A 20,153-nucleotide genomic window follows, 5' to 3' on the forward strand; every position below is an offset into this window, starting at 1 on the left:
TGCAGTATATATAGAGCCAGTTTCTTACAGGTATCACATGAAAGGTGTCCGCACAGCACCTTTATTGGTTAACTGGAGCCATTTGCATTGCATTCTTAAGAACTCAGGTCATGTCTTGCATTGTGAGTGCTTCTAGTGACCCATGACATCTACCCCACCCCCCAATGTCATACCTGGTGTCTGGGCATGGCAAAGAGCAAAGCAATTTACTGCTCTCAAATATGCTGTCACCTGTAGTAGTGGTGGGGAGTTCGGAGGGGTGTGTGGGGTAGAGCAATTGCCCCGGGATCTACACTTTCTGGGGGTCCACTCTCCTTCAGTAACATTTATTTATTGACTTTTAATTGCAACAAGCCTGACATCTTCATTCATAATGAGGCCGCTTGTGTGGCCACAGACGATTAGATGACACCAGAAGCCATGTTTTCTATTTCCATGAATTGCATTTTTTTTTAAAGTTAACATCAGATGCACCCTGTCACACCTGGGCCTGTATCATGATGGGCCTTTCTGGTGCAGCGCACAGCTCAGTGCCAGGTTTATGCGCCCGCAGGGCATAACGTAAATTCATTCATCACGATATTTGTTTTAGCTTGTGCTTTATTTTCAGATAGTTCAGCTTGGAAACAGTGGTCAAGGTTTGCCTCTTTCTGTTTCTGGGCTGTGCTGCCTGAAGATAAGGGACTAACTCACAGAGATATTGGGTTAAATAAGTTGATTCTACGCCCTACAGGCACATAAAACTGGGGTGGCACGATAAGACCCCATGCCAAAATGGAAGAAGCGTCCAGAGTGCCCCACATCACATTTTGGACTTAGGCTCCACTAACATCTTTCCGACCTCCCCTCCAACAACCTACACCTAACTGCACATCAAAGGCTGTTTCAAGTTGACTTCAGTTAGATGGAGCTCACTCTGTGTTTGTAGTTCTTGAAGTCAGTTTATTGACATTCCAGAAATGAATGGCATCAAGGTAAGACAGCTGACCTCTACATTTTTTTTTTGTAAACAAACTTTATTGCACTTTTAATATGACATGCCAGTAAGTACAGCAATGACTGATGCGAGATGGACCGTGCCTAAATAAGTCACGTTCTCTAGAGCTCCTGCCAAGGCCTCCCGAACAAAGCCTGTCGCATCGATAACCCTCTACCATCAACATCATAAGACAGGGTCATTCCCTAAACCCCCCATGCTGAGAGCTCATCCTGCACATACAATATCATAGGCATCAGGAAGGAGCATCACTCCCCCAACCCCTATTCCCCCTCTTGGTCCTGCAAACCTGCACATCGTCAGCAGTGTCAGGTTAGGCACGGTCTATAGACCCATCCTGAGGATCCAGTTCAAAAGTGTCCTAGGAGGCCTCGCTGCAAGCCTCCGCAATAGATAATAAGTTAACAAAACACCCTCGGCCCACCCCCAGTCCCTCCAACTCACCCCCCCCCCCCACCGTCAGACATGTCGCTCCATCCTCTATCTTCCAGTATTAATGATGAGCTCCGCTGATTGGACCACTGGTATCGTACTGTCAGGGGACGAATGAACGGAAGTTACCACTCAATACCCACTACCCTCCAGCCACAGCTGATCTCTACATACCATAAAAGATGCCTTCCCACCTTTGTCTGGTCTGAATATGGTAACCCACTGAATAGAACTTCTGAATTTCAGCTGTTTAGAAGTGTTTGAAGAAGAAGGTGAACTCCATTGAAAGTCAACCTTACCTTTGTGCTTGTATCTCCCCTGTAGGGCGAACCTGGCGATGTTTTTATGTCATCACAGCCAGGGCAGAAAGGAGATGCTGGCCTGCCAGGGCTGCCAGGATTACCTGTAAGTAATCGGATCCTTTCCATCTAAGCTGCTTTACTTTGTCCTACCTGTCATACTGCTATCCTTTCAGTTTTGAAAAGTGATATTAAGTTTATACTCTTTTTAGAAATGATGGGGTAATTGTTGTTTTGATGCCTAAGTGAACCGGGGCCAGCGAAGAACATATACCGTACAGTGAATCTAACTCAATTAGAAGGCAATATTTCAATGTAATGTTATTTCTTAGTGCCTTGAAGTGACCATTACATGACGTATATGGCTGTACAGATGCGCCAAATGAATAAATAGATCTGAGACTTACTTTATATTCTCAGCGTTGAGTCCTAGGAATGCCTCTTGGCATTTTGCTGATGAATTGTACAATATGTGCTGCGGTTTCATGCAAAGGAAACCCTCTTCAGAGGTGCAAAGAAAGGTTTGTCATTCTGTTAGTCAAGTCTAAAAACCCAAGTTAGCCAGGTGTTCATAGCTTTTATTGGAATAGCTGAAGATAATATAATAAGGTGAAACCTTGCATAACCCTGTTGCAGCAGTACATGAATTGTGTGCATGATATCATACTGAAAATGTATTTTCAGTGGACCCAGTGAGAGAACCAGATAATCTTTATCCATTAAGAACAGCAGTGTATTTTTCAGTGGTTCTTACCACTAGAGTCTCAGCTCACATACATTTTGCACAGATGTGTTAAAGTCAAATCACCAGTCTGTACACCAGAACTCCCAATGCTGATGAAAAGATAAAGAGGTCTATTACGATGGCGGGCGGACTTTGTAGCCCGCCATCGCCCCGGGAAATGGGACCGCCCGCTATATGTGCGGCGGTCCCGCATGTGCAATTAGGATGCGCCGTCCACACTGGCCGGCGCATTCTGCATTTTTTGCATTGCGGCGGGCGGTGCTGTCAGCAGCACCCGCCGCAATACAAAAAAGGCATTTGTGCATTTGCATGCACAACGTGGCAGGCACAGCGCGGTGCCTGCCACGCCGTCCAGGCAAATGCAGGGGGATACCAGAGGTACCCCCCATGTGACCCCCCCTCCCGCCCAACATCCTGGGGGCCCACAACGGGCCCCCAACTGAGGAATCCGCATGCCTTTCCGTGGCGCTTTGGCTGCTTCCCACTGACATCCTAATATGGATGGCGGAGTCTAGCAGACACCGCCACCATATTCAACCCTTTCCCGCCCGGTCGACTCGTCGACCGGGCGGAAAAGCGGCGGACGGTTTTCCCGTCCGCCGCGGTACCCGCCGCCATCATAATATGGCGGGGGGAAATGGGAGACGGGTGGGGGATGATGCCGGGCGGATCACCACCGCCATGCGGGCGATGGCAATCTGCCCGACTTCATAATAGACCCCTAGGATTAGTGCAGTTTCAAGTGTAAACACTGAAATACTGGCAGTGAAGCAATTGGGCCGGCGGTGCGGCCGCTTCTGTATTAGCCCACCTGCTGAAGGAAGTGACAACCCACAAGCTCAGGCATATTTGCAGACCCTTTGCTGACCGATTCCCACCCAAGAAATGCATGCAAATTCAGAGTGGTCACCCCACACTCATGGAAGAAACTGTTCCATAAAAACAATTGTTAGTCGTGGTTAAACAGAAAAAGGTAAATGTGTAAATGCATCTATGGGTCACGTTTGCAAATGCAGATTGTTTGACCCAATGTGAAATCCTTGTGTACATGTTATACCTTTTGAGTACTTAAGGTAATCTAGGATGGTCATATATTTCATTCAGCAATCCTGGAATCCTTTGTAAATCCCATATACATTGGGAATGTACTTCAAGCGTAGAAGTAAACTTATGAAAACAAATTTCTGACTTTCAGAGCCAGGGCTTTGGGACTCAATGGACTTGGTCAGTCAGCTGTGTTAAATATGACCTTTTGCCTTTCCTTAGGGGCCCTCTGGGCAGACTGGAGTACAAGGACCGCCTGGACGTCCTGGCCCGCCTGGTTTGATGGTAGGCTTCCTGAATTGCTTTTGATATGCCTGTTTCTATACTTCAGCCACTGAACATTAAAGCAACTGACTATGAAGGCTATTTTATTTCCTTATGTTTTGGAGAATGCTGGGGAATCCTGGTGTACCATTGGAATAAGTTCAGTGGGTTGAAATGTTTATCCGTGGATGAATGATGTGAGGCGGGTTTGCAACATACTTATAACTGATGTGGGTACAAAGTGGATGTAGGTAGCACAACGAAGTTTAAAGGGTCAGTGCTTGACACGCCTTAATCTTCAGACACCTGGAAGACACAGTCCAGCAGGAAGGAACACAACCTGCTATATTTGGTGAGCCATCAGCACCCAGAGCAATCGGGCTGCCATAAGAGAGTGGCCATGATTGTTGAAATCTTCTTCCTGTGTCTAGAAGACCAGAAGACGTTTTCAACAAGGTAAAGTTACTGGAAATATTAAGGTTAGAAAAAATCTAAGATGCTAATATACAACAAATCTACGTTGGTGGCAAAGGATTGAAATGTTGCTTGGTGATGTTAAATGGATATGGTTGAATAGGAAAAAAAATAATTCAGTTTGATTATGCAGTCTTTATTGTGAAAAGTAAATAAATTCAGACTTGGTTCTAAAGGCATGGACATTCGGGGAGATGTAATACTGTACATGGAATTGGTCATACATATACAGGTCTCTCTGTTTATTTGTTGGAGGAAGAGCCTGTGAATTCAGTGCTGTTTGTTCATTGCTCAAAGGTGTGTTTAAAATTTGTAGAACAATTTGTGAAATGCACTCACATTTCTGATAGAGTATTGGCATCAGGAGACCTTTGCTTTAATGACAGAAGGAAACATTACGGGAGCTCAGACTGTTTGGCTAGACCCAAGATCTGAGGTCAACCACTTTACCCTTGGGAGATGTTTCTGGACCAGAGCTAAATATGCAGATATTCACAATGTTATTAGACAGTTCCAATCTTTTGGGTAGAAGGCTTTCAATATGGAGTATCAGAAGTGTGCACTCAGTGCTGTGACCACCGGCGCCCTCTCCGAAGACGGGGAGCATTTGGCAAAAATAGAATACAGTGCTAAAGGAGAATGCACCCATGGTACCACAGCAAACATAGCTGCAGATTCATAAATGTCTTAACCATTCCAACTACACTGACTTTGCCTGTAACCAGGGAGAATGCCCTATATCTTTGTGCCTGAGTCCCCCAACTCCTAATACGCAGTCGAAACCCATATGTACATGTTGACCCCAGGTGCCCAATTTACTGGATGTAATGAGGATCTTCAAGAACATCCTCATCAACAGTTCTGCTACCACTCCGGCTGGAGCCATCAGCACCCACCCATTGGAATCAGCCGTGCAACACTCCTTGCATTAAGCCGATTATAAACAAGCAGGTTTGCCCTAGGCCTGACCGATCTGCATTGGCCCTCTCCTAGAGAACCCGACAGATAGCGGTGCCTGTATTCAATTATCATCCTATATTGAACAAAGTGATCTGCTCTACAACATCCAAACAGAATTCCTCCTAGGTAGTAGTATTGTATCTGCACTAATCGCAACATGGGATGACATCAAGGCCATAGTAAATTTGAAATGTGTAGCGGCACTCCAGCTTCTGGATCTCCCCCCTTAGATATGATCAATCATCCCACTCTAATCCTAATCTATTCCAATCTCTGAAGCTCAAATCTGGCCATCACTGGATTGATTCTTTTTTTTTGCTCAACAGATTTCTCATTCGCTCTCCCTCCTTTGTCTCTCGTTGACTCATTTCCCACAAAGATCCATCATATCCCCCTCCTCTTTAATGTATACCTTGGACTTCTGCCTGAAGTAATCACTTCCTTTGAACCTCACCGGTACAACTACGAAAGTGAGATACAAATGATTCTAAAACTTAAAATTTCAGCCTATTGAAATTACTGTGCCATTGGCCAAAATCTTGAAGCAAAAGGGCAGGGGAAATGAATAAATTAGCAAAAACCAAACAAATAGTGAATGAAGATCTTACAGTAAGGTATATGTACCACCTACCATCCATCCACCCACAGTGTGGCCTAAAGAGCTTTGCGCATCCGCCAACTCATCAACTTCTAATAAAGAAGCCAGGAGTGATGATGAATTGAAATCTCTCCCTGAAACAATAAGTGAAGTAGAGTTACAAACGGATGCTTTTACATGAGATGCCAAGTCAAATCTTCACATAGTTACTTAAGATTCCAGAAATATATATTTGGAGCATCCGACCAATCGATTAAAAATGTGCAGATAATTCATAAAGCAACTGTGAGATGACCTCTCAGTCTTAATAGCAAATCACATATCCCCTGCTCTTAATTCTCTATGCTGGCTACCAGTGGCTAAATGGACCACCTTCAAAGCAAAGTGCAAAGCCCATCATTCAGCTCAGGGGCCAGGACCATACATCCTTGAACTAAGTATATGCCACCATCAAGTCAGACCACTTATGCTCTAGTCTGGCCCAATCCTTATTTGTCCCTCCCTTGAACAAATCATGTAGTGGGGAAAGTGTCTTCACAGTTCAAACTGTTAAGATATGGAGTTCTCTTCTGGTAAGAGTAAGAGATGTTGACAAACATCTTGAAATCCTAAGAGCTCTACAAAACTGGTTCTACCACGTGTCTAACTGCTATATTATATTCACCTCTTATTCAACCCTGGAATATGAAGGACTGGTGATTTGCAGGTGGGGACTGCGCCATCTACTATCCATCCATCCCTCAAATGACCAAAATACCTTGGCCCATCTCCTATTCCAAAGCATCAAGTGAGAAACCTCTGTGTGGTCATGGTTTCAAACCTCTTCCTAATACCACATGGGAGCTAATCTACGAGATGCTGAGGTGGTATCCTCACTTACAGAGGATGCAGCCAAAGGTACAAGTCACCATCGGTTCAAGTACTGTCTTGATGACACTGCACCCACAGTACATTCCTTGGAGTGTCCAAACATATGAACCAAAAGCTAGAGCAAACCCAGAATATAACTACACTTCAAGCTTCTTAAATAAAGAACTCTCTTCTGGAAAGAATACAAGTCATTGACAGCCATCTTGAAATCAGAGAGTTCTAACAACTAGGCTCTTCCCACATTCAGAACTGCAGTGTTTTAATTAACCCTATAAATTGATGTAAGTATTTCATTGCACAGGTGTTCTGTTCTCACACCATTCCTCAGCATTTTATGCTTTATCGGACTGCAGTTGCCGCTCCATGTTTAAAGCACATCACCAAACCTCACTCGCCTCATCCTGCACCTCTCCTGTAGGTCATTCCACAACCAACACTCTGTCTGAACTCTGCACTCTGATGCAAATCGCAGCTTTTTGAGCTGGGGAGTTGTGTAGTTGGTTGTACTTTGAACTCCCACCCACCAAATACGTATTTCTTTGAATCACAATAGTTATGTGTCTAAGACAGTGCAGTAGAGGCCCCTGGGCCAGAACCTACCTGTTGCAGGAGCATCCTCCTCCAGTGTTCTCAGAGTGCATTAGTGGTCTGGTACACATGGTCTGGTACTCCTTGAGAGCCCTAGGGCAAATGCTTCTGTAGTGCTCAACAATGCGTTGCGATACAAGGAAAGATGCTTAACTACTTGTTGGAACTGGAAATGTTGGTCCTCATGTGTCTCCCTTGGGTTCTATGTGAGGTAACTTTTGAAACCTGGAGTTGTGGCTCAGCACTTGGAGCTGTGATGTGGGTGGAGCTGTGGGTTGTATTAGATGAGTCAACCCACTTTTTGACACTGGAGGGTTCTTCACAACGTTCCCATTTACATTTGTATGGTTAACTTGTTTCAATGGTGTTTTGGTAACACAGGTTTGAGAGATGCGTTGAAGAACCAAACCTCATTTGCTGATGGTTGTCGACATTGCTGATCTGCATTATTTTTTCTTGCCTAAAGTATTTCTTTAATGTTTGGGTGGACATTTGGTTTCTAAATGAAGGTTGCCCAGGTCCACAGCCAATCAAAATAAGAGTAGATCATATTGCAAATCCCACAGAAGCAGCAGCTCGTTTTGTCTACATTAGGGATCTTGAATGAGCAATGTCTTGACATGGGGCTGTTTCATGTCTGTTGGAGGCGCTTGTGAGAGCGAGAGACGAGACACATGTTATCTGAGTGCGTCTTCCTGTTTTGTCTGAAAATGGCTAACACCTGGTGTGCTTTCTTTCAGGGACCACCTGGTCTACCTGGCGATCCTGGGCCGAAGGTAAAATCCGTTCCCTCCTTTTGTGTTCTTTCTTACCTTCTAAAAGTGAAGATTCTCTGTACTAATTAGTATCTGTTTTTACACTTTCAGGGCAATATGGGTTTGGGTTTCTATGGATCGAAGGGTGAAAAGGTAAGAGCACGGTTTCCTGTCGTTTGTCGAAGATTTATTGCACGCCAGCAAAGCACAGAGTAGCCTCGGGGAACAGAAAGATTTCAGGTCCTAGAATTTTGCAGGTCACCTGGATGCCTAACGATGGGAGAATTTATTGCATGTTCGATGGAAAAGGAAGTCTCGGATATGTAAAAGTGTCCGGGCGGAGAGTGGGGAATGCAAAAGGAGGGCTCACTAATCTGAGTGTTTTAACAGGAAGGTGAAATCACTACTGACAAATACAGTAACTTATCACTCAACAATTAAATGATCAGAAGTAACTAACAGTAATCATAATGCTCAAAAGCATATATGCAATAAGGATTTAAAATCTGTTAAGATCATATGTGCTTCGACAGGTATGGGTTTGAAAAGAAGTAGGGTCGACAGTAGAGAGGTGCGGGGAATGAGGCTTCGACACTTCACAGAATAGAGGCAATAGGTCTATAGTTAACGCATTGCCACAGCTCACTCTGGCGGAAAGGAGATGGAGGCAGCATTGTAAGAGGGACAGTTGAGTCATCAGACTGATACTTTGTAGTAGCCAGGTGCCCCACCCAGTGAGAGTAATGACATGTAGGGGCTGGTGAGAAAGAAATACTGACAAATTTGCAACAAAGTGGACACAGCGCTCCTCTGGGAGATGTGCTTGACAGAGATGACCACGACTGACTTAAGATATGAAAAGAGGTACAGTTGCTCTGAGATGGCCAAATTCCAAAATCACCTATTGGTCACAGACCTTGATTTTTTCTTTCGGGGTAAAGTTACTCAGTGTCCACATTTTGATTTAATTTGTAGTAGACTTGCCCAGAAGATGAACATCACGGGCATGGTCTAAACAATGTAGTGCAAAATCAGTACATGAAGGCTTCTGATCCAATGTGGATTTCAGGCGTAACTCCTGGGTGAGATACCCTCCAGACACTGTTTAGGGTTACACCGCATCCAGCTAAGTGTTCGATCGCCATGGCACCGGTGTGCGGGGGGTTCCACCGAAAGATAGAATGGGTTAGAATGGGTGGTGGGTATGTGTCCACATTTTGATGGTTATTTCTAACCCTGTACGTTGTGTACGAACAGGAATGCCGTTGAAAATAAGAATTTAAAAAAACTCCGGGCATTTTGCAAATGAGTGCAATATTTTCTATGATAAATTAATGGAAGCTTTTAATAAAAAGTACTCATTGCAAATTCTCGTTTCAGGGTTCAATGGGGCTTCAAGGACCACCCGGCCCACCAGGCGTTATTGGCGCACAGTCAGGACAGCCTGGTATAGAGACCCTGAAAGGAGACAAGGTAAGTCAATGGTGTTATCTTTGCCTTTGTTTTATCTCAGATATACACCAGGAGCTGTCCATCTGACACCCAGCAGCGGCCTCTGTTTTGTAATTACATGTGTTTGTAATTTGACCCTGGTAAGTTCCACAGCACACAGTAAGAACCACGTGTGTACTTGTATTGGTTCTGTGATGTGTATAACTTACCCCAGTGCTTAATTTGAGCTGGTGGTTTCTAGTGCTCAGCACTGGCACTTAATTGTCAACACCGGCGCATGTGACAGTCTGGCACTAGGTGGCGCTGTCTGGCTAATTTAGTGATGACCACAACAACAGGTAATTATTAATTCAATATGCATTAAAATGACTATTAACTGCCACTGAAGCCCTTCTTGTAGCTTTGGGACCTGAAATAATAGTCGGCATTGTCACACTTGGTGCAGTAGGATGGTTAGCAGTTGTGTTGTTACTATCATTGCCAGCATGGCCGAGGCAATGTGTGGTGCAACCTGACTAGAGCCCTGGCTCTTATATTTTTTACAAATTAATCACTGACTTACCCTGTGTTATTGGGATGGGCCACTGGCGGTCTGTGCCTTCGGTTGCACCAAATAATGACATGGCATGTGCTTCACACCACTGGCAGATGCCTATCTGGGTGGTCAGTCAAAATATCGATTTTTAAATATCGAACTATATTATTATTACGTTTTTAGTATCGTAGGGACAGAATATCGAAGTCAAGAATATCGTTGACGAGAAAATCGACCCCAAGGTAAGTAATATGTTTTTTTTAATATCGAAGTAAGTAATATCGAAGTAAGTAATATCGTAAGCAAAAATATCGTTGTCAATAATATCGAAAACACTTTTAGTGTTATGTATTTTATATGTATGTTAAACATTTTTTTTATGTATTTTCATAAATTTTAAAGTAAATGTTTAGAAATTAGTAATTTTGTTAAAGTAAATTTTGCGTTTTAGTATCAGAGTGGGTTGTGGCTTTATAGGGGAATAGGGTGGGAAGTAATTTTAATTATAATTAATTAATTAATATGTTTTTATTTATTGGTATTGATTATTAATGGTGGTCAGAAGTGGCGCTTCAGTTATACTCCCTGAGCCTTGAAATCAATCTAAGGGCTGTTAATGGGAGGACACCCTCGGATAGGCTGGGTGCTCACACGTATAATAGGCCCGGACATACCTCTAGGTTAGATTATCTCTTAGTAGACGTGTGTCTTTGGCCCTATGTAAGGGACATGCAGGTGGTCCCCTCGGTTGAAAGCGACCATAACCCGCTTTCTTTAAGTATGGCTCAGTGGTGGCGTCACTCAAGTAAGGTCCCTATAAATCAAGTAGCAGCACCACCTGAGGTATCGGAAGTCTCCCCTTGTGGCAGGCGAATTAAATGGGCCAAACTGGTTTTATCAGAGGGGAAGGTAGAAGAAATAAAATCTCTCCTAAACCATACAGTACTAAACCTTGGAACATCGTCGGAAGGTGTGGGTAGAGTGAGTGGGCTCTTTGTCTCCCTGACTGATGCCTTGACTAATGTCTTTACCCTTCATCATAATAAATTGGGTAATAAACTCTCTAAAAAAACCCCTGAGGGTGGTATTCCCAACCATGTAGGGTTCTTAAGGCTAAGTTAGTTGAGGCGATTAAAGCTAAGTCCCGTCTTGAGATACAGGAAGCAAGGAGGGCCTACAATAACTCTCTTAAACTAGCCAGGAGGGAGTGGGAAGATAAATATTGGGATGACCTGCTCCAGGCCAGCAAAAGTAGAGACCCAAGGGCATTTTGGAAACTTATAAGTGCACGGAAAAACCCCGATGCACTTATGAGACCCTGTAACATCCCGCCACAAAGCTGGGTAAAGCACTTTGGGTCTTTATACCTCCCTCCAGAAGGGGATTGTAATGCGGGGATGGCTCTTACGCATATAATTGAACCTCATGCCTACGACCTCTTTACTCCGCTAGAACTTGAGGGGGTTATAGGGTGGGTAGCCCCACGCAAGGCTGCGGGTCCCGATGGCCTCCCGGGAGACCTTATGAGGGCATACCCAGCTGAATGGGCACGGGTCATAGCAGCGCTACTTAACGACATCATGATGGGAGGGGCAGTACCTGAATCCTGGAAAGGGGCGGTGGTGGTCCCAGTTTATAAAAAAGGGTGCAGGGAAGCTCCAGGTAATTACCGACCCATAAGTCTGATCGACTCCACCCAAAAGATAGCAGGTAAAGCTATCCTCGGAAGGATCCTCCATTGGGTGGAGGAGAATAAAATTCTTTCAGACTTTCAGGCAGGTTTTCGGGTCGGAATGGGGACAATTGAGCAGGTGTTTAGGCTGATATTACTGGGGTGGAAGGTGGTGGAACTGGGCAAGGGCAGCCTTTATTTGGCCTTTATAGACCTGAAGACTGCCTTTGACCTAGTCCCCCGAGAGGATCTTTGGAGGGTACTTCTCGAGCTGGGCTTACCCCCTTACATCTTGTCACTTCTTATCAACCTTCACGCCCATACCTTTGCCCAGGTCCGCTGGGGTAAAAACGGTGAACTTACTGAGAAGATTCCAGTCTCTAGGGGCGTAAGGCAGGGCTGCGTTTTGGCTCCAACCCTATTTTCACTTTATGTGAATGGGGTGGTAAAACATCTCCAGCAAGAACCAGCCGACGCCCCCTGTCTCGGTGGAGTCCGGATCCCCACCCTGCTATTTGCGGACGACACGCTCCTGATTTCGAAGACCCCTCAAGGTCTCCAGAAATTACTAACACGATTTCAGGAGTTCTGTGATGCAAGAGGATTAACAATAAACGTGGATAAAACAAAATATCTAGTCCTAAATCCTCCTAAGAAACTGGGCCGCCCCCCGACTCTAAATTCGACACCCCTAGAGAAAGTAGCCGAATTTGACTACCTGGGTATCCGGATTACGGATAGGATGTCCTGGGTTAGTCATATTGATAAAATGGTCCTCAGCCATAGGAGAGTGGGAGGTGCCCTTATGAGGGAGTTCAGGGCCTCTCCAAGAAGATCACTCACCCCAGTAGTTGACATTTACAAGGCTAAAGTAGTGTCATCAGCCTTGTATGGGGCAGAACTGTGGGGCCATTGCTGTTTGAAAGATCTAGAGACAGCGGAGAGTAAGTTATTGAAATCTCTTATCTCCGTTCCCCTGAGTACTCCATCCGTACCTGTCCGGTTGGACATGGGCTGCAAAAATATTAAAGACCAGGCCCAGCTTCGCCCGCTTTTGTTATGGACAAGAATCTGGAGGGGTGAAGAATTGAAATCTTATGCTGATGCCTTGGGAGAAATTATGAGTCTGGGGGGCTGGGCCAAAATAAAGTGGCTTAGAGATACCAAAAAGCTCTTGGAGAATGTCGGTCTAGGAGGCTGCTGGTCATCACGTTCAGCCCCTACAAAAGAAGTTGTCAAGGCGCATTATTGGAACTGGTGTGCGGAGCGGCTAAATACAACCTCCAACCACTGCAAGTCGACTGTCGCCTTTTTGCAAATTAAAGACACTGTGGCTTTTGAACCCTACCTGGACTTGATAACTCTCCCTTATGACCGAGCCCTTTATTTCAAATTCAGAGTTGGATGCCTCCCCCTAGGTGCATTGGTATCGAGTTGGTCACCTGTGCCCCGCATTTCTCCCAATTGTGCATGTTGCCCTAGCAAGGTTGAGACTATTGTACACGTTTTATTTGCTTGCCCGGATTATGCAAGGCCCAGGGGTGTCTGGTTGAAACCCCTCTGTCGCAATATGGGCACACGTAGTCACCTTGAGGCCCTGCGCATTTTAACGACGGACACTTCCCCCCTTTTTGTGTGTGGAATTGCGAAATTTTTAAAGTGGTCCTGGCTCATTCGCTGCAAGAGATTGTCAGTAGCTGTTTAATTCTTTTTTAGATAATTTATTATGGGAAATTTATGCCCTTTTTTATATTCTTATGTTTTTCATACTGGCTTCTTGTAACTGTGATTTTTATGTGTCTATTGTATTTTTTATGTGCTTACAAGATATCTTGCATATCGAATAAAAGCTTATGACTGACTGACTGATTATTAATTGTTAATTAATTATCAATTGGTAATTCATTTTTATTAACTAGTTATTTATATTCATTATATTTAATTGATTCTGAATTTTTATTTATTGTTATTGTTAATTAATTTATTGTTAATAATTAATTGGTGGTTAATTTTATTAAGTGAATAACTGATAATTAAATTAATTATGTGATTTTTTTATGTGTAGTGGGTTGTGGGTTTATAGGGGAATAGGGTGGGAAGTAATTAAATTAATGAGATTGTTTTTATTTATTGGTATTTATTATTAATTAATTGTTAAGTAATTATGAATTGGTAATTACTTGTTATTAATTAGTTAATTATATTAAATACAATTAACTCATTAATAATATTTATTTATTGTTTTTGTTGATTAATTTATTGGTAATTATTAATTGGTGATTAATTATTAATCGGTAATTCATATTAATTATGTAATTTATAATTATATTAATTATAATTATTTATTATTACTTGTTATTAATTGATTAATTGATAGTTACATTAATTTCGTTTTTTTGTATGTGTAGTGTTTTGTGTGTTAAAGGGGGAATAGTGTGGGGTGTCATTTAATGTTCTTTAAGTAAATATTAATTTTAATGTATTGGTATTTATTAATATTTTTTTATGAATTAATTATTAATGTTATTTTTTTATAAACAATTATTTAATTGATAAGTATGTTAATTTAACCCCTATGCTATCCAACGCTTTCCTTACTGTTGCACTCTCTGCAGTGGGAATAATAATTTTTACTCCTACGCTATCCAGCGCTTTCCCTACTCTTGCACTCACTGGGGTGGGAATAGTAATTTTTACCCCTACGCTATCCAGCGCTTTCTCTACTGTTGCACTCACTGGAGTGAGAATAGTAATTTTCACCCCTATGCTATCCAGCGCTTTCCCTACTGTTGCACTCACTGGAGTTGGAATAGTAATTTTTACCCCTACGCTATCCAGCACTTTCCCTGCTGTTGCACTCGCTGGAGTGGGAATAGTAATTTTCACCCCTACGCTACCCAACACTTTCCCTACTGTTGCACTCTCTGGAGTGGGAATAGTAAGTTCGAGGCATATGAGCTGCAGATTATACACTGTGCATAGCTTGCCATCTGGTGTTGGGCCCGGATGTTTGCAGTTTGTTTTTCCTCTTGGAAAGTCTTTGGAAGTCACAAGGTTGGTGACTCCTCCTTTGGTTCGTATTGCGCATGGGTTTCGGCTCCATCCTCAGATTGTTTTTTCCGCCATCGGGCTCGGATGTAATACTTCGCGCTCCGGTTCCGAACTTTCCAGTTCAACGATCGACGCAAAAATCCTCGCTCATCGATAATAAATCATCATAATCACCTTCTCTTCGGCACTTCTTCGATTCCGGTCGTCGACAGCGGCCTTCGGGCCTATTCCGGCTCCGGTCTCGGCTGATGGAAAGAACTCCCTTCAAGAAGTGCACTCAATGTGGGTCCAAGTTTCCCCACACCGATCTTCATGAGGTGTGCAACCTCTGCCTCTCCCCTGAACACGAGGCCCGAGACTGTCCCGCCTGCAAGTCTTTTCGATCTAAAAAGACTATCCGAGATCGACGGGCTAGACGCAACATGGCGCACGCCTCGACCTCCGCTCCAGTCGACATCTTCGGGGACGACGTCGAAGCTCCGGGACAACAGGACATCGAAGAAGAGGACGACGACCTCGTCAGTGCTTCCGAGGCCGACGACTCAGATGTGGAGGACATCACCCCGGCGCAGCGGGTCGTGAGTACAATACCCCCTCCCACGCCCACACCGATACCCAAAAAGGCTTCGGTCACACCTTCGCCTCCCTGCCTAGGCAAGACCAAGGATACTGCTTCTCACACCCCACCTTCGGGCCCGGTAAAGAAGCCTATTAAGCCTTCCGGCAGCTCGGGCTCGAGCCAGCCGACCACCGGTACCGAAAAACACCCTTCGGCACCGAAGAAAAAATCGGCCTCCACCTCCACACCGACCCCGGCACCAAAGCCTTCGGTGTCGAAACCTGCTCTTCCGGCGCCGACCAAACATCACAAGGCCCTCGGCACCGACACTTCCCAAAAAATCGGAGGTTCCAAAGAAGCACGGCTTAGACAAGCCTAAAAAGCCGTCGGCCCCGAAAACTTCGGCGCCGACCGAACAACCAGTGTCGCTAGAACTTTTCACACCGGATCCTCTGCAAAAGACACTCACCAAGGATCCAAAAACTGGACACTTGACATTGTCTTCAAAAAAGAGACACTTGGACAAACCAGCTCCACCTCCACCTCCAAAGAGGAAAGACATTGCTACCTCTCCTTTCAGGGTGCCTTCCCAACCTCCTCCACCTCCTCCACCTCCTCCACCCTCCCCACCTCCACCCCCTCCACCTCATCGTTCCCCCACCTTGTCTCCTGTCCCAGACGATTTGGGAGACCCTTATTATGATCCAGCAGATATGCCACAAGACCCCACCCCTACTGGATCTCCAGACCCGTGGGACAACTATAACAATCCGGACATCCCAGATGTCCCACAGGATGACCTTTACCCATCTAGGCCATCCCCACCTGAAGATTCCTTAGGCTTTCACCACTTGTTAAAAAGGGCGGCACATTACCACGGGGTGGAGTTACATACTGACCCAGTGGAGGAAGATTTTCTCCTAGACACCTTCAACGATGCACATAGGTCTACTGCCATTCTACCTATGTTAAAGGGAGTAATTAAACATGCACCTGAGGTTTTTAAAGACCCAGTCAGGGCCAGGGTCCTAAACCCCCATATAGAGAAAAAATACAAAGCCGCCCCCACAGACCCTTCATACATTAAAGGCCCTGCACCATTGGATTCCCTAGTGGTATCTACAGCTAGGAAGCGCTCAAATTCTCAGGCGTCAGGCGAAGCATCACCACCTGACAAAGAGTCCAAGCTCCTAGACGCGTCAGGGAAGCGCACTGCGTCACAAGCTGCCAATATATGGCGTATCGCCAATACGCAAGCGCTGCTGGCCCGATACGACAGGGTGCATTATGATGACCTAGAGACCATCATGCACCATCTCCCTGAAAAGTACAAGACTAGGGCTAATGAATTGATTCAAGAGGGCAAAACAATATCTAATACCTCTATACGCTGTGCCCTAGATGCAGCAGATACAGCCTCCAGGGCCATAAACACCAGTGTCCTTCTCCGCCGCCATGCCTGGCTCAGAGGTTCAGGTTTTAAACCTAAGGTACAAGCCTCTATATTAAACCACCCATTCGACCAAAATCATCTATTTGGCCCCAAAGTTGATGAAGCCCTCGAAAAGATGAAGAAAGATACTGACACAGCGAAATCCATGAGCCCTGCAGTCACATACTCCCAGGCTCTCTTTTCGCCGCTCTTCCTTTCGGGGCACTGGCAGAGGCTACTCCTCGGATAGTGCATCCACGTCCTACAAATCCCCTCCTCAATCTACCTTCACAAAGGGTTATCAAAGAGGCAGATACAGAAGCAATAATAATAAGGGCAGAGGCAAGACAAATACCGCCCGCTCTGCCACACCTCCTGCCCAATGACTTTCCCCCGCTCCCCCCAGACCATTCCACTCCGGTCGGGGGCAGAATACAACATTTCCTTCACGTCTGGGAGACAATCACCTCAGACAGATGGGTGACACAAATTATTCGTTCAGGGTATTGCCTAGAACTAACATCTACCCCCCCAAACATTCCACCCAGGCAACGCCCTATGTCTCAAGAACATACTACGTTACTAAAACAGGAGGTGATCTCCCTCCTGCAAAAATAAGCCATAGAGCCGGTCCCCATAAATCAACAAAATTTAGGGGTCTACTCCCTGTACTTTCTGATTCCAAAGAGAGACGAGACTCTACGACCTATCCTAGATCTCAGACCTCTAAACACTTACATACATTCAGACCATTTTCACATGGTAACCCTTCAACAGGTTCTTCCGCTCCTCTCCCAGAGCGATTTTCTCACCACTCTGGATTTGAAAGACGCATACTTTCACATCCCAGTACACCAGTCTCACAGAAAGTACCTCAGATTTGTGGTGGACGGGCAACACTACCAGTTCAAGGTGCTCCCGTTCGGAGTAACAACAGCACCAAGGGTATTCACCAAGTGCCTAGCGGTTGTGGCTGCACACCTCAGAAGACAGCACAATCACGTCTTCCCGTATCTGGACGACTGGCTAATAAAAGCCATGTCCTACGAACAATGTGTGCAACATACCGCCGCTACTATCCAACTACTTCACCAGCTAGGTTTCACGGTGTACCACCAAAAGTCCCACCTAATACCATCACACATAAAACAATACCTCGGTGCTACCATAGACACCTCAAAAGCCATAGCCTATCCCAATCCTGCCAGGATTGCAAACATACAGGCTCTGCGTCACAAATTCATAATTCAACACTCTCTCCCAGCAAGAGTGTTTATGCAACTGATAGGGGTGATGGCCTCTTGCATCTTCATAGTGCCCCATGCAAGACTCCAGATGTGGCCACTCCATGAGTGTTTGGCACGCCAGTGGAACCAGGCCCAGGGGCAACTGACAGATCTGGTGTTGGTAGACGGTCGCACCCATCGCTCTCTGCAGTGGTGGAACACCACAAACCTTTCCAGAGGTCGACCGTTCCTGGACCCGGTTCCACAAATAATCCTAACAACAGACGCATCGCTCTCCGGCTGGGGAGCTCATCTGTTACATCTCACAGTACAGGGCACGTGGACTGTGCAACAGAAGTTACTCCACATCAACCATTTGGAGTTACTAGCAATCTTCCTAGCCCTAAAATCCTCCTCGCACAGACATGACTGCCATGTACTACATTCAAAAACAGGGGGGCACACACTCTCCACAGCTCTCTCAATTAGCACAGAGCATATGGAGATGGGCAATTCCACAGAAAATCTTTCTCCTGGCCCAACATGTCCCAGGAGTCCAAAACACCGTGGCAGATCTGCTCAGCAGACAAACGCAACAGATTCACGAATGGGAACTTCACCCACAGGTTCTTCATCCGTTCTTTCAGAAGTGGGGGCATCCACACATAGATCTATTCGCCACCCACGAAAACAAAAAATGCCCAAGCTTCGCCGCCAGGTATCCACACCCATTGTCCAAAGGCAATGCGATATGGATGAACTGGTCAAACAAATTTGCATACGCCTTTCCACCTCTCCCACTAATTCCATTAGTGGTGCGAAAGCTACAACAGCATTCCCTAACACTGATCCTAGTAGCTCCAACATGGGCCAGACAACCGTGGTACACCACACTGCTGGAACTCTCAGTAGTACCACACCAAAAGCTACACCTCTCACCATGCCTCCTAACCCAGAACCATGGAGAGATCAGGCACCCGGACCCAGCTCAGCTCAACCTTGCGATCTGGCTCCTGAGGTCCTAGAATTCGGATACCTTAACCTTCCCCCTGATTGCATGAATATTATCAGGGAAGCTAGATGCCCTACTACTAGGGCATGCTATGCTGCAAAGTGGAAAAGATTTGTTTTTTACTGCCACAACAACACAATCGATCCTCTAAATGTGTCCATACAGCACATTATATGTTACTTGCTCCATCTCCAAAGGTGTAACCTAGCATATACATCCATTTGGTTAAACCTGGCAGCGATTGCTGCTTACTTACAAAACAGGCAGCACCTATCACTTTTCAGGGTGCCTTTATGGAAGGCCTCAAAAGAATAATTCCACCCAGAGTACCACGCTCACCTGTCTGGAACTTGAATATAGTTCTCACAAGGCTAATGGGACCCCCTTTCGAACCATTACATAAATGTGAGCTGCAATTTCTCACATGGAAAACAGCATTCCTAGTGGCCATCACTTCCCTTAGAAGGGTTAGTGAAATACAAGCACTCACCATACAGGAACCTTTTCTTCAAATGCATCATAACAAGGTGGTACTCTGCACCAACCCAAAATTTCTACCCAAAGTCATTTCTCCCTTCCATCTAAACCAGTCGGTAGAATTACCAGTCTTTTTCTCACAACCACAAACCGTTGCGGAAAGGGCTTTACACACACTGGATGTTAAAAGGGCTTTACTTTACTACATCCAAAGAACACAACCTTTCAGAAAAACCAAACAGCTATTTATTTCTTTCTCTCCACCACATAAAGGCAACCCTATTTCTAAATCAGGGATAGCTAGGTGGATTGTAAAATGCATACAGATTTGCTACCACAAAGCAAAACGAACGCTATCTGTTCCCCCTAAAGCCCACTCTACAAGGAAGATAGGGGCTTCTATGGCTTTTCTAGGAAACATACCACTAGATGACATCTGCAAAGCAGCGACATGGTCAACACTGCACACTTTCACAAAACATTACTGTGTAGATGTGCAAACCAAGCAACAAGCTAGTGTGGGCCAGGCTGTACTAAAAACACTGTTCCAAACAACTGCAACGGATGCCGGTGGTCGCCGCTAGGGTTGGGTACTGCTATATAGTCTATGCACAGTGTATAATCTGCAGCTCATATGCCTCGAACGGAATATGCTACTTACCAGTATGCATCTGTTCTTGGCATGTAGAGCTGCAGATCTATACACCCCCA

At 45.1% G+C, this 20,153-nt stretch overlaps 1 protein-coding gene across 1 annotated transcript in view; it reads left to right on the forward strand.

Annotated features, from left to right (window-relative positions):
* The window catches only part of COL4A5 (collagen type IV alpha 5 chain), a 589,146-nt gene that overhangs the window by 183,153 nt on the left and 385,840 nt on the right, over nt 1-20,153 (forward strand). Inside the window, exons 9-13 of the mRNA XM_085608164.1 lie at nt 1,754-1,834; nt 3,740-3,802; nt 8,012-8,047; nt 8,138-8,179; nt 9,407-9,499. Of these exons, the coding sequence (XP_085464290.1) occupies nt 1,754-1,834; nt 3,740-3,802; nt 8,012-8,047; nt 8,138-8,179; nt 9,407-9,499 (315 nt within the window). The remainder of the gene's footprint in view (nt 1-1,753; nt 1,835-3,739; nt 3,803-8,011; nt 8,048-8,137; nt 8,180-9,406; nt 9,500-20,153) is intronic.

The sequence above is a fragment of the Triturus cristatus genome, chromosome 5_2 (assembly GCF_964204655.1).
Source record: "Triturus cristatus chromosome 5_2, aTriCri1.1, whole genome shotgun sequence".
Lineage (NCBI taxonomy): Eukaryota > Metazoa > Chordata > Amphibia > Caudata > Salamandridae > Triturus > Triturus cristatus.